This window comes from Mustela erminea, chromosome 6 (genome assembly GCF_009829155.1).
Source record: "Mustela erminea isolate mMusErm1 chromosome 6, mMusErm1.Pri, whole genome shotgun sequence".
Classification (NCBI taxonomy): domain Eukaryota; kingdom Metazoa; phylum Chordata; class Mammalia; order Carnivora; family Mustelidae; genus Mustela; species Mustela erminea.
Genome location: NC_045619.1, coordinates 93,825,654 through 93,839,792, shown reverse-complemented (window position 1 = coordinate 93,839,792; position 14,139 = coordinate 93,825,654). Strand labels below are relative to the sequence as shown.

The 14,139-nt window shown below is 49.1% G+C and overlaps 1 protein-coding gene across 1 annotated transcript; it reads right to left on the bottom strand.

Moving 5' to 3' along the window:
* Positions 1-30: 30 nt before the first annotated feature.
* PIP4K2C (phosphatidylinositol-5-phosphate 4-kinase type 2 gamma) lies at positions 31-11,571 on the bottom strand. Its single transcript, XM_032348790.1, has 10 exons — positions 11,246-11,571; positions 8,300-8,397; positions 7,530-7,626; positions 7,042-7,185; positions 4,092-4,238; positions 3,868-3,906; positions 3,194-3,307; positions 2,372-2,639; positions 2,094-2,197; positions 31-1,909 (listed from the first exon to the last, which is right to left on the bottom strand). Exons 1-10 carry the CDS (start codon positions 11,417-11,419, stop codon positions 1,829-1,831), a joined length of 1,266 nt encoding a protein of 421 aa, XP_032204681.1. The 5' UTR covers positions 11,420-11,571; the 3' UTR covers positions 31-1,828.
* Between the last annotated feature and the right edge of the window lie 2,568 nt (positions 11,572-14,139).

Here is a 14,139-nt window from a genome sequence, read left to right as displayed (position 1 = left end):
TTATTTCCTATATAGTGACAGCAGTGGGAGTAAATACACAAGATCTTTATTAATTAATAAAACAAAAAAGAGGAAAACAGAAGCAACAAAAAAGACCATACTGCTCATGATACATCAGCCACATGGTCAGAAAACCAATTTCTAAAGAGCAACAGCTGCTGGTGTCATGGAGTTTTATTGCATTCAACAGGGGAAAGGTAGACAGTTGGAATGAAAAAGATGAGCAGGCCCCTGATGGGAAGATATTATAGGGGCTCTAATCCTTAACTGTGGACTCCTCTTGTTATTTCCTTTGGAGCAAAAGATGGAGAGGAGAGAGGAATTCTCCTTTATGACTATATGACTTCTTGTGAGACAGATCAGTCCACCTAGATACAAAGAATCCTTGCATCCCCAAAGGCCAGTTGCTAGTGCTCATCTTTATGTTAAAATAAAGTAAAATAAAGTGTGGAAGCCATAGAGGGGATAGAGAGTAGCAAGAATGGTTGCCTTAGCCCCAAAGGCATCAGGGGATGGGGAGGACACTATCTGGGTCACCAGAGTCATCTACATTCTGAGACTACCACATGGCACTTCAACTCTTTGGAGGGGGCTGGGTGATTGAGTTATGGCTCTGACTCCTCTCTGGGGGTGGAGAGTGAAGATGACAAAGAAGTCCATCTGTCCCCTGGGAGACACAGTTGCAGAGATGAGACAGAAAAGAACAGAATAACAAAATCCAACTAGAAAAAAGGGTCTGCGAAGGGCCTGGGAAGGCAGTATGCTAGGTGCACACCTCCAAGGAGTAGAGGAGAGGAGGGTCCCACACTTGAGTCCTTCATCCCCTTGAGATGACCAGAAATGACCCAGGGAGAGAGATTCCCTTCCGCTGGGAATAAAACCTCAGGGATGGCTAGACATGAAGAGAGGAAATTTAGCACTGGGATGAACCTTTTACCCTGGCCCATCATCCCAGCCTCCAAAACTGCCCACACCCCCACTGAAGGGTTCCAGCCCCAGGAGGGGTATGAGGTCCTGGTAGAGAGCAGCAACAGTCAAATGTCTTCACCCAGGCTTGAACACTTTGGCCATCTCTGGACTCCTGTGCCCAGTACAGGGGTGGGGGCTGAAAGGAGGGTGAGGGAAGAGATTGGAGAGTAGTCAGATCTTCACAGGCACCTTTTCCCATTCCCTGCATAATTTCAGGTGTCCTCCTGGGTCCCACCTCTGTGAGGTGTCAGCCGGTTTGCCCCTCCCCACCCCAGTAGTGTATAAGATGAGTCATATCCCATCACATGTGTGCACGCCAGCACCCACAGCTGTAGTATCTTGGAGGTCCTCCATCCCAGGGCCTACTGGGAAGGAAGCAGGCCACAGCGAGGTCTGTAAAGTTATCAGCAAAATTCAGGCCCTCCCAGTTCATTGCACACAGCACAGCGCATCTGGAGTAGCTGCCTAAGCCAGATCCATTCATGCAGTCGGGTCCTGAAGACAGCAAGTAACCCCCTGCCCCTGTCTCCTCCTATGTTCTAGAAGCAACAGGACATTTACAAAGATCAAGGCACTTGGGAGTGAGTCAACAGTAACACTCTAATGAAGCAAGCAGAATGGTTGGAAGGGAGGGAGAAAAGGAAGAAAACCGGACAGGGGGAGACAGGATAACGTATTTTTGAGGGTCAGGAGAGCCTACTCGACAAGATGGAGTGATCTGGATGCAGGGAGCCTGTAGCTAGGATTTAATAAAGGGGGAAAAGAAGTAGTGGTCAGCATATCCACAATTCCCCCAAGGCTCTCAGAACCTTGCCACCTTGAACAAAAAGCAGCAGTCAGCACAGAGTCAGGCAGTCTCTTAAGCGAAGATGTTGGTAATAAAATCCAGGAATCGCTTAGCATACTGCTCAGGATGGACAGTGGAGATCTCTGCCCCAGCCTGTGAGAGGAGGTATGGAACACCATGTCAGATCACCCCCCTACCCCACCCACCCCCATTCCACTACACACCACTTCCATACCCAGCCCTTCGTGCTTTTGCCACCCCACTGCTCTGGCACAGAGGGCTCCCTCTTCCCCAAGAGTCAAAAGACAGGATAGCAAAGGCTTTGGGGAACCCTCACCCCATGCTTGACAGTTTTGGCTGCATGAGCTGCTTTCTTCTTGGCATCATACTGTGTCAGGATGTCGATGAGGCCCATGAAATACACCTCCTTCTGGGGAGCCCCTGGGGACAGAAACCAGCAATGAAGAGCAAGTACAGTCCCAAGTCCCTTCCCCCAAGAACCATTCAGATCTGGTTTGAAAAGCTAACCAGCCTCTCTCCCACCACCCTGATTTCAGTCCCCCACGGCCAACCCTCGCCCCCCCCCACCATTAATATTCCCATGATCTCTCTTACCCTCAGCACTCCGAATGGCGTAGACGTCAATGAAGGACTCAAACTCTCCAGGGCCCAGGGGCCGATGAGAATGGATGTAGCCGCCGATACCCTCAGGGGAGGTACCATAGGAGCCCACCAGAGCAGGTGGTCCTGTCAGGCCACAGTCCCCATCCCCTTCCGACTCCTCCTCCCGTACAGGCCCCTCCTCCTCTGGGTCAGAGCCCCGAATGATGTCGTGGATGCCCAGCAGAAGGCTATAGTCCATGATCTTCAGCTGCACTAGGAACTGAGACCCCACTGACAAATCAGATCCCTCAGACCTCCTTTCCCACTCCCAGGCACCACCCTACGCCTCCACACCTGAGTTTCTGGGGCTCTCCTGGGGAAAGGAGGGATGAAATTGAGGGTTGGAGGGGTGCCTGGGTGGCTCAGTGGGTTAAAGCTTCCTGCCTTCGGCTCGGGTCATGATCCCAGGGTCCTGGGATCGAGCCCCACGTCGGGCTCTCTGCTCCGCAGGGAGCCTGCTTCCTCCCCCACCCTCTCTCTGCCTACTTGTGATTTCTCTGTCTGTCAAATAAATAAAATCTTTAAAAAAAAAAAACTGAGGGTTGGAAGGGAACCACTGCCCTTTAGTACATCAATGTCCTGGTATCTGAGGTCATCCTTTTAGCTGATTCTAGCCACTCCCTCCATGGGTCACCTCTAAGGGTTTTTCATGTCCCATACCCAACTCCCCTACCTGCAGAGAACCCAAAGAATAAAGGGAAAGGGAGAAGTTCCCTCAGACTAGGAATGGGGAGCCAAAGGAACACCCTGTTTCCCAAGCACCCTGATCATCACCTCCACATCTCTCTTTAGCTTCTCCAGAAATACTTTCTTCTCCTCTTCACCAATATAAACCTTCTGGTTCTTGTTGAGAAAATCCATATCTTTAAGGGTGGGCAGTTCTTTAACCTGAAAGTAAAGGGACATCTTAGGAACACATCCCTTCCCCCAAGGTCTCAGAGAAAAGAATGCTCTCTCTGGGGCTCTATGCCTAACTCAGTGGCCTTGAGGGGTGAGAGCTCTTCCAGCCCCTCTCTGCCTCCACACTGCCCCAGAGGCTGCTCTCAGTTCTAGCAGCTTCTCCAAACTCAGTCACGGCCATGGTACCCCACATCACATCCCACCACCTTCTACTTATGGTTTTCAGTCAAGACCCCTCCTGCTGACTTTTCTTTCTTCTCCTTAAGCAAAAATAGCTGCTTGAATACAAGAACCCAGAGTGAGAGCTAGAGGGTAAGCATTTCTCTCTTGAAGTCTGTCATCTTCAACCATCATCGAACCTTCCAGATGGGACAACCCACACCAGTGAGACAGCAGCTGACCCCTACCTCGGCACCAGTCCACACCTCTCTTCCCTTCGGTGGTTTCAGATTAAGAACAAATAGCTGGTGACTCCTACCTCTATCCTAAGGACATCCCTTCATCTGCCCTCCCTCACCCCTCACCCTATCACTTAATATCAGTATCACCTTTTCCTTATCGCTGGCTTCTCGGGATACTAGGGAGCCCTGTGGAGAGACCCAAAGACCAAGTCAGCACAGGTGGCTAAAAGAATAGTTAGGACCCAGCTCCAAAGATGAGTACTCAAACCCAGTCTTCTTTCCTTTGACATGAACTAAGTGCCCTCCCAGGCCCTTCCCCACTCTTGGGCCAGCAGGAGCCTCTCCCTCAGCTCTAGCTGACCTCTCCTTACCTTGAGGTCATACTTCCTATGCACAGGAAGACGGTGGCTAAACATGTTACGCATCACGAGCATGTAGCTGTCCTCGTTGTCCACGCTGACCCGGTACATCCCCAGGAACTGGGGCAGCAGTGTGCTGCCGTGGCATTTCACAATGTACTGGGGTAGAAGGGAGGAAGGAATGCGGAGAAGCTGAGGCCTAAATGCCCCAACAGCCCAGGGAGGGGAATGCAAATACCACCATTCCAGGGTAGGCCAGACAACTTCAGGGAGAAAGGTTAGCAGGTCAAAAGTGGTGGGGGAAGGGGGACATCTGGGTGGCACAGTCAGTTGAGCATCTGATTCCTGGTTTCCACTTGGGTCATGATCTCAGAGTTGCGAGATCAAGCCCCGCAGAGGGTGGAATCCACTTGGGATTCTTTCCCTCTTCCTCTCCCTGCCCTTCTCCCCCTCTCCAAATGTATCTCTGCATTCCTTCTCCCTCTCTCTTCCTCACATAAATCAATCAATCAATCAATCAATCAATCAATCTTTAAAAAAAAAAAGTGGTGGGGACTTGTTAAAGAGGGCTGTTTCTGAACCCTTCTCTACTCTGATTTATTCCATCTGTATAATGTCTCTCAATTTCAAAGGTTTTATTTGGAGGGGGCACAAGCATAAGGAGGGTGCAGAGGGAGAGGGATGAGCAGACTCCCTGATGAGTTCAGAGCCTGGCTCAATCCCAGGACCCTGAGCTGAAATTAAGAATCCACTGCTTGGGGCGCCTAGATGGCTCAGTGGGTTAAAGCCTCTGCCTTGAATTGAGTCCCGCATCGGGCTCTCTGCTCAGCAGGGAGCCTGTTTCCTCCTCTCTCTCTGCCTGCTCGTGATTTCTGTCTGTCAAATAAATAAATAAAATATTAAAAAAAAAAAAAAGAATCCACTGCTCAACCGAGCCCCCCAGGCACCCCTAGACCCTCTTTAAGTACAAGTGGTCACAGAACCGGGGTTAGAAATTACATCTGCTTACCAATGAAATGATTTTACCTAGACTAATGTTTCCTGGCGGGCTAGATTCCTATAGTAAAAATGTTTGCATGATGGCTTATAATTTGGATTCTTAAAAAACGATTCCTCTTTCAATGCAGCTGTCTCAGTACTGCTGCCTACTTCTCTCCAGAGCTAGCCTTCTCAGGAAAGCAGTCAATCCACTTTCTCTCCTTCACACCTCAAACCAGTGAAATCAGATTCAGACCCTTATTTTTCCTCTGAAATCTACATCCCCCTTTCTCAAATCCCTCAGTCACCAAATCCTATGGGCATTCATTATAGTTACTGTATTTCAACTTGGGGGCACTTGATAGTCCTGACCAGTCTCTCCCTAGAACTCTCTTCGCCCTGAGCTTACTTATTCCACTCTTCCAATTCTCCTCCCTTCTCTCCCCAAATCCCACACAGAACAAAGAAGGGCATCCAGTGACTCAGTCTCCTTTATGGGCTCTCCTCTCTCCTTGCTTTTTTCATTTCTTCTTCACATACTTCCCACCAATAATCTAGTCTATATTTCTGGTTTTAATCACTATCTATTCACCTGTGACTCTCAAACCTACACTTCTACTTGCCTGAACTCCATTCCCCAACCACTTACGGGACATCTGTATCTGGAGGAACTGCAGAAACCCCAAGTTCAACGTATGTAAATCACAACTACCTTCTCCCCAAACTGGTTTCTTTTTCTGCTTCCCCAATGTTCATGAATGGACACCCAGTTATCCCAAAGCAGGAATCTAGAGGCACCTTGGCCTCAACTCGCACAAATCTCCCACAGGTCTTCCTCTGCATCTCGGCCGCCAGGGCTCCTCCAGCCTTGGTCCTTGCTCACCGAGACTGTTCTCCTTCCCTCCTGCCTGCTCACTCTTCACTTCCGGGAGCTCCCTCTCCAGCCCAATCTCGAAAATACAGTCGTGGGGCTATTTCTAAATAACATACCTCTCTCACAGCTCTGTGCCTTTACAAGCTTTCCTTTGCCTAGAATGCTGTCTTCCACCTTGCCTAAGGAGTCCATACCAGTCTTTCAATCATCAATTCCTATGATACCCTCTCTATAAATCTCTCCATTTGTAAGAAAAAATAAAATAACAACAACAACTCTCCATGAACCTCCCAATGCACCCCTTTCCCAGGTAAGTTAGGACGCTCTTCCCCTGCACCCCCACAGCTCTCCGTCCGTGCCCCTGCTACTGCGCACACCCTGCTGTGTGCTAATGCTGCTCTCCTACCCTCTGCCATTGGACTGAGAGATCCTCCAGAGCCTCTTTCTCATCCACCTCTTTCTCTGCTGCCCACTGGAGGGCCTACTGGTAATGGACATTCAGTGTTTGTTGAATAAACCAGTCATTTTTCCAGCCATTTTCGAGTCTCATTTATTCCTTGCTCATTGACCTTGGGGAGATATATTTTTTTAGTAGGAAGATATTCAGGTTGTGTTTTTCTCACCAAAATATTCCAGAAACTCCACATTCCAAGTTAATCTGATCAGACAGAAGAGCCTCCCTGACCCCACTTTGGACTGGATTTGATCATGGCTTCTCCCCTCCGGTTTATCCCCAGTTGGGCACTTATCCCGATTTCCTCCTCAAAACCACATTAACTCCTGACAGTATATTTGGTGTTAACACTTCACCTAATTCTGGCTCAGTCTATAGTTCATACTTTACTCTACATGTGCCTTTATGTAACAATCCACAGCAGTTCTAGATTGTAAATACCAAATGAGAAGGAACACTACCATATCCCATTTAGTCAGACACAAAGAGGTATGCAGAGGCTTTTTCTGAAATTCCTAGTTTTAAAAAACATGATGTCAAGTGCTTCTTGGGCAGCAATATGGAGGAGAACAGATAGGAAGTTTCCTGACGTACTCTAGCAGCTAAGCTATGAATAGAGAGGAGAGGGCAAGAGTGAAGCTGGAGAGCCACCTGACCTGGTGGTAGTTGGAGAGGTTGCTATGCATGTCAGCAATGTCCTCACTGGATACTTCTTTGATGACCAGAGTTCGATCGTAGGAGATAAGGAAGCGACCATCACTGCCTTCACTTTCACTCGGGGGACTCCGGGTGAGGGACACCTGCAACACAGGCCAGAGGCTCTTTTCCTCTTTGTATGGAGATTCAAGTCATAGGATAACGGCCAAGTGACTGTGTCTGAAAGTGGATAAAACCCTTGCATAAAAGATTGAGCAGGGGTTCTTCATCTGGACTGAATGAAAGTGAAAGCAAAAATTTTAATGTAGCTACATGTTTCTCCAAGGACAGGGTTAACAGCTTTCATCCGATTTTTGAAGATGCCTGTGACCACAAACAGGTAAAGAATCAGACTCGCCAAAGCTCTCATTTCTCCAAACATGACTGGCCCAAGGATTCCCCGGATGACAGAGAGAAAGGACTCCCCTCACCCAAAAAGGACTCTCACCAGGTAGTCCTGGTCATCAATGCCAAATCGATCACGGAGGTTCCTGAAGACCTGGGGGCAATACTCCTTGAACTTGAAATGACTAGGCAGATTTTCTCTGAAATAGGGGTTTTCAAGGCAAGAAGACAAAGTTAACAATATTACATTTATGTAGGGTTTGACGGTTTATAGAGCACTTTCACACATTTTACCTTATTTGATTCTCATAAAACTCTTGTGAAGTCCTTTAAAGGTATATCATTCCCATTTTATAGTAAGGGAGACTGGGGCTCGGGGTGGTTCAGTGACCTCCTTCAAACACACAGCTGGTAAGTAGCTTAAGTAGGACCAGGATTTAATGCCCGTGTAAATAGCATTGTTTCCCAAATCTGAGGCAAGTTCGAGACATCCTAAAATAAGCAATAGGTGCCACTGTTTTGAATGGCATCTTCTGATACCAGAAGCACTAGGAGACTCAGATATTTCTTTCAGGGACTCTCTATCAGACATTAATGGTAAGGCCATCTAAATGTACTTACTCTGTGGTATCGCCAGGCTAGATTAGAAACAAACTATTACAAATATATGAAGGTGTACAGAGCACAGTAAGTTATTTTAATGGTTTCTTTGCACGGTGCTGAATTTCTGCACCAGGAATGGGGTTAGAACACACAACTTGTAAATTGTCTTCCAAATCTAAAACCTTCAATTCACTGAATCTTAACTCTTAAAATTATGTATTACTTTCTTCTAAGAAGGTTGACAGGAGAAGAGCAGGGATCTCCACATACCTGTGGAAAAGATGATTGTTGACCTTGATCTTGGAGCTAGCCTTAAAGTCGTCTGGCAGCAGCATCACGGGGGGAGGCACCTGGCTGAGCTCATTGATCTGATAAGCCAAAACAAGAATAGGGAGCTGAGGAGGGGTGTAGAGAGCTACTTCTACACTGTGTCCGGTAAGAGTCAGAGAATGGCAACTCAAACCTCATTCCTTTAAGAACACCATTATGCATCCACTTGCCAGGGGTGAGAGAATGGGTCAGACCTCTTCTGCTGCCCAGCAAGGACTGAAGTAAGCAGCCCCCACACACAGCCCCTCACACTCCACCCCCGTGGAACTTCATGCTCGCAACAGTCATTTTATATTAGGCAAACCCTGTGAGCAGCTCAGGGCTATTTTTAAAGCTGTGAGAAGTTCTAAAGAAAAAAAATATCTTCAGCAGACTTAAAACACTCAAGACAAGCAGTTCCATGCTCCCTGAAAAACAAAACAAAAGACTTTTTTTTTTTTTTTTTAAAGTAGACAAGAGAGGCACCTAGGTGGCTCAGTGGGTTAAAGCATCTGCTTGCGGCTCAGGTCATGTTCCCAGGGTCCTGGGATCGAGCCCCACATCGAGCCCCACATCAGGCTCTCTGCTCTGCGGGGAGCCTGCTTCCCCCTCTCTCTCTGCCTTCCTCTCTGCCTACTTGTGATCTCTCTGTCAAATAAATAAATAAATAAATCTTAAAAAAAAAAAATAAAGTAGACAAGAGAGTTAATGGGACTCTGAGGAGTCCACAGCAAGAATGAAATGTCCACCTCCTGCAGGAGGTGTCTCCTTACAAACACGACCAGGCCTTCCAGACCACCCTGACCCAGGTCTCTCGAGAAGGTCCCCACCTGCCTGGGTGTAAAGTTAAAGAAGAGCAGCTGATTTCAAAGGGAATGTAGGCAGGTAGGCAGAGGATATGAGCTCATTAGTTATCTGTTCCTGAAGTCAAGCCAACCCACAGCCCAAAGGATGCAAGCAACACATGCTCGCTTGGCCCCCCCCAGAATCAGCCATCTGCTAATTCTGGGTGGCAAGGGAGTTCCTGTATGAAGAAATCCCGAAGAGGTGTGTTTTCTCCTCAGCGTTGTCACAGTACTGCTCACCCACCTCTAACAGTACACTTATCATATGACTCTAATGGCTAGTTTATGTAAGTTCCCCATCTACACTGTGAGCTCTTCCGTGGCAAGAACCAGTTGTAGCTGTCTGTGTCTCTCAAGTTCAAAGCTAGCATTCAGAACAAGGGGTCCTGAGGTCTCACCGGAGACCTCACCACCACTAACTGAGGTGTTTCTTAACTGAATAAATGGATGCCTTCCCTATCTTTACTTGATCATTCAACAGAAGTTATGAAGTGCAGTTTAACCTAAATCCCACAGATTGCAGTGAAATTGTGCTCCTCTCACTCTCAGTAAAAAAGGAGGACAGACATATTCCTCCGGGGGGGGGAAAAAAAAAGTCACTTGAGATTCCCAGCCTACAATTCAGCTATAGTTCTTCATGCACCCTCCTCGCCACCTGCTGTTAAGCGGGCTGAATCATCACTAAGACATATGTTCAAGGAATTCTCCATTCTAGACACTTGAAGTAAATGTGGGTTGGCTGCAAGGTGGGGTGTTAAAGCTAAAGTATATATACCTAGGGAAGCTGAGGCAGCTCTCATGTGTAACTTCCTCAACCCTCACCAAAGAAAAATCCTCCCTGTTCGCTTCCCAAAGGGATGGAAGGGTCACCCGGAAAACTGACATGAGAGGCAGCTCTACCTCCATCAGTGTTGTCCATACCCAGCACCTTAGCATGGATACTATGGGAGCAGTCCCCAGAACCACAAATACAAATACAGACCCTCCCCCCAACGGCATTCTAAACCATATATTAAGGGGACAAAAAATTGTATTCTTCCTCACCCTCGTCCATCTCTACAACCCTGCCATGACTGTAACGATTCAAGGAAACTGTTTTATAAAATATTGCTTGTTACATTCAGGGTCACTGCATCCCTCCCACTCCAAATCTGAGGGAAGAGGAGCAATGGCTGTGCTTCCTTCACCTGAGGGAAGGAAAAGAGATGTACTGGTCTCTTTGGCCTCCTCCTGATTCCCAGGTCATACCCTCTACCTATTTCTAAAGTTCACCATCATAGTGTCCTCAGGACCAGAGCCGCTCAGCTATCTCTTTGGTCAAAGATGACCCCCCCACCCACCACACACACACCAAACACCATCACTCCAGCCAGCAATGGGAATGCAGTTAAGACCAAAGGCATATACCATACATAAGTCTTAATGAGGTTCAGGGTGGATGGCTTCTCTGAAATGCTGTACCTCTGGAAGGGAAAGGACGGAACAAGCAGGATTAGAAGGTCCAGGAAAGCCTGGAGCTTCCCCCAAAGCCAAGGTTCCAAAATCAAGGACAGCTGCTAGAAAGAAAAGTGAGCTAACTATCCCCCTCATTCAACTACCGTTTCTGCTCCCCTCCCCTTCCCACACATAAACTCTCACCGGAGACCTCACCACCACTAACCCCTTAGAGCCACTCCCACTAATGTCCTTCCAAGCGAAGCCGGGTCCCGGCCAGTCTCCGTGGCCTGCAGCAGAGGCCGGACCTGGCAGGAAGGAGGCTGCGAGCTGGATATCAGGTGGAGAAGGAGGAACTAGAGGGGTGGAAGAGGGGGCGGAGGGGGAAACAGAAGTCTACATTTCAAAAAAGAAACAATAACAACGTCTAGAGCGAGAAGATACGCCGGGAACACCGGAGGTTTGGTGGGCAGGGACCAGGACAGCCGCGGGGGGGGAAAGTGGCAGCGCAAGGGGCTCCGGACGCGGGAGCCTGGAAACAGGGACGCCCGGAGGAGCAAGAGCAGCGCCCAGCGGAGCAAGAGCAAGCTCGGACAGGGCTTCTGGGGAGGCTAGTGCCGGGTCTCACCGAGTGGGCTACGCCCCACAGGAACACGCCCACCAGCGGGTCGGCCGCCCGGAACACCTTCACCTTCTGCTGCACGAAATGCTTCTTCTTGGTTTTGGAGGCGAAGCCGAAACCCGGGCCCGGCGCCGCTGTCGCCGCCGGTACAGTGGCCGGCGGGACAGAGGAGGACGCCATAGTCTCCCTCTCCCGCGCACCCGACGGAGTGGAAGCCGGAGCCGGCGGCGAAGCAGGCTCCCGACCCCGGAAGCGCTGCTCACCTGGGCCGCCGTCACGTGACCGGAGGCTGGCCCGCAGGCGCGCGGCCGGACGGTGCGGGGCTGGCTCCGCCCCCTGGCGCCCGCCCGCCCTAACGCCCGCGCGGTGGGTGGGCTCACCTGGCGCAGGGGCGGGCGCACGCGAGCGGCGTTCCCTGCGGGCTGCGGGCGGTCGGCCGGGCGGGGACCTGCCACCGCGGCGGTGGGGGTGCGGCCTGGGCTGGCCCGGTTCACTCCCACGTCGGCGGCTCGTTTGCGGCAAAGTCGTTGCCTTCCGGTTTTGCCCGGTTTCTAGGAGTAACCTCTCGCCTGATGCTCACCCAAAAGCATTTCTTTACCGAGTAGGAGATCCCCGAAGTGGTTTCAGTGGATTAAATGGGCTTTTACAAGGACCACTCAGGCATCATTCTGGAGGGTGACTGGAGTATTCCCAAAGTGTAGGCATGAGGTGGTGAACTAAAACAGTGGCTGTTGGGATGGACAGAAGGGAATGGCATCTAAAGTTAGGGTTTGATGTCATTTTGGAAAATTCTTCATGGATGTGCGACTTGAGGGAAAGGGAGACCTTGGGATTGAATCCCTTGGGATTGGCTAAGGTGAGGAGACATGGTGGTGGTGACATGAAATGGGGCAGTTTGGTGAAAAGTTCAGTTTGGGTATGTGTTTGAGGTACCCGAGGGCAATTGAACATATGAACTCAGAGCTCAGAATAGTCTGGGCTGGGGATACAGACTAATTGTTACAGAATCTGGGGGAGTGGGTGGCACCTTCCAGAGAAAGCAAGAACCCTGGTATAGTCCAGCATTTAAGAGGCTAGTGGGAGGGCGCCTGGGTGGCTCAGTGGGTTAAGCCGCTGCCTTCGGCTCAGGTCATGATCTCAGGGTCCTGGGATCGAGTGCTGCATTGGGCTCTCTGCTCGGCAGGGAGCCTGCTTCCTCCTCTCTCTCTCTCTCTGCCTGCCTCTCTGCCTACTTGTGATCTCTCTCTGTCAAATAAATAAAAATTAAAAAAAAATACTTAAAAAAAAAAAAAAAGAAGAGGCTAGTGGGAGAGGGGCACCTGGGTGGCTCAGTGGGTTAAGCCTCTGCCTTCAGCTCTGGTTATGATCTCAGGGTCCTGGGATCCAGCCCCACATCGGGCTCTCTGCTCAGCGGGGAGTCTGCTTCCCACCTCCCCACCCCCACCCCCAACCCCGCCCCCCGCCAGCCTCTCCGCCTCCTTGTGTCTCTCTCTGTGTCAAATAAATAAATAAAAATTAAAAAAAAAAAAAAAGAGGCTAGTGGGAGAAAACTGAGAGGTAAAAGGAACCAGGAGAGCAGGGTCACAGAAACGAGGGAGTAGAGTTTCTAGAAGGAAGGAGTGTAGAGAAGTGTCACGTGTTGTGGAGAGGTGAAGCAAGACAAGGATGGAGAAGTGCCCATTGTATTTGGCAACTAGTGACCTTCAGAAAGCAGTTTCAGCAGAACAAGAGCCAGTTCACAAGGAACAAGGAATGAATGGGAGGTGAAGAAGTGGGGAGGGGAAGCTTGGGACTTTGTCAGGAAATTTGGCTATAAGAAAACAAGTTGGGGGGGGGGGACCTGGTTGGCTCAATGTTAAGGTTAAGCCTCTCCCTTCTGCTCAGGTCATGATCTCAGGATCCTGGGATGGAGCCCCGCATGGGGCTCTCTCTGCTCAGCAGGGAGCCTGCTTCCCCCCCCAACCCCCGCCTGCCTCTCTGCCTACTTGTGATCTCTGTCTGTCAAATAAATAAATAAAATCATTTAAAAAAAAACACAAGATGGTCTAGATGGGGAGTCACTTATAGAGAAACAGTAAAAATACACTTCTCAGGGCACACACTTGGCTGGCTCAATCAGTAGAGCATGTGATTCTTGATCTCAGGATTGTGAGTTTGGGCTCCACATTAAGCACAGAGATTACTTAAAAAAATAAAATAAAAAAATAAAAGAAACACACTTTTCAAGGAAACCTTACAAGGCAAAGGGGAATAATCACAAAGAAGATGCAAACAGCCTGTCTGCATCACTTTCAGATCTTATATTTTTGGGGTCTGTGTTAGTATCTCAAGAATGAAGGATCTAGAAGGGACTTGATTTAGTCTGGAGAAGAGAGATTTATCGCTTGTTAAGAGCAAGAAAGGAGAGGATCGGTGCAGATATAGGTAGGTGTGTAGGAATAGACGGCAGATGAAGAATTTCATGCTCAGTTGCCTTCATTGTTTGCCTAGGAGAGGAGGTGAGAAGGGATCTAGAGGAGTTTTGATCAGCTGCTCTGGGAAGCAAGGGAGGAAACCAGAGGGATACACAGAAGCGGGAGCAACACCAAAGAGCCAGTTAACTTCCTAGGCATTCATTTGCCCCAGTGTTTTGGTCATGCACTTTTCTCCATTCATCTCAGAAGCTCCAAGGTATGAGCGAAGAGGACACATAAGGGTATGCTCTAAAATGAGGGTCAGGGGTGCTTGACTGGCTCAGTTGGGAGAGCATGTGCCTCTTGATCTCTGGGTCATGAGTTCACAGCCCACATTGGGCATACCAGTTGCCTACATTAAAATTAAATTAAAATAAAATAATTAAATTAAATTAAAAAATAAAATAAAATGGTAGGGGTTAGAAGGGTGAATGTGGTAGACCATCT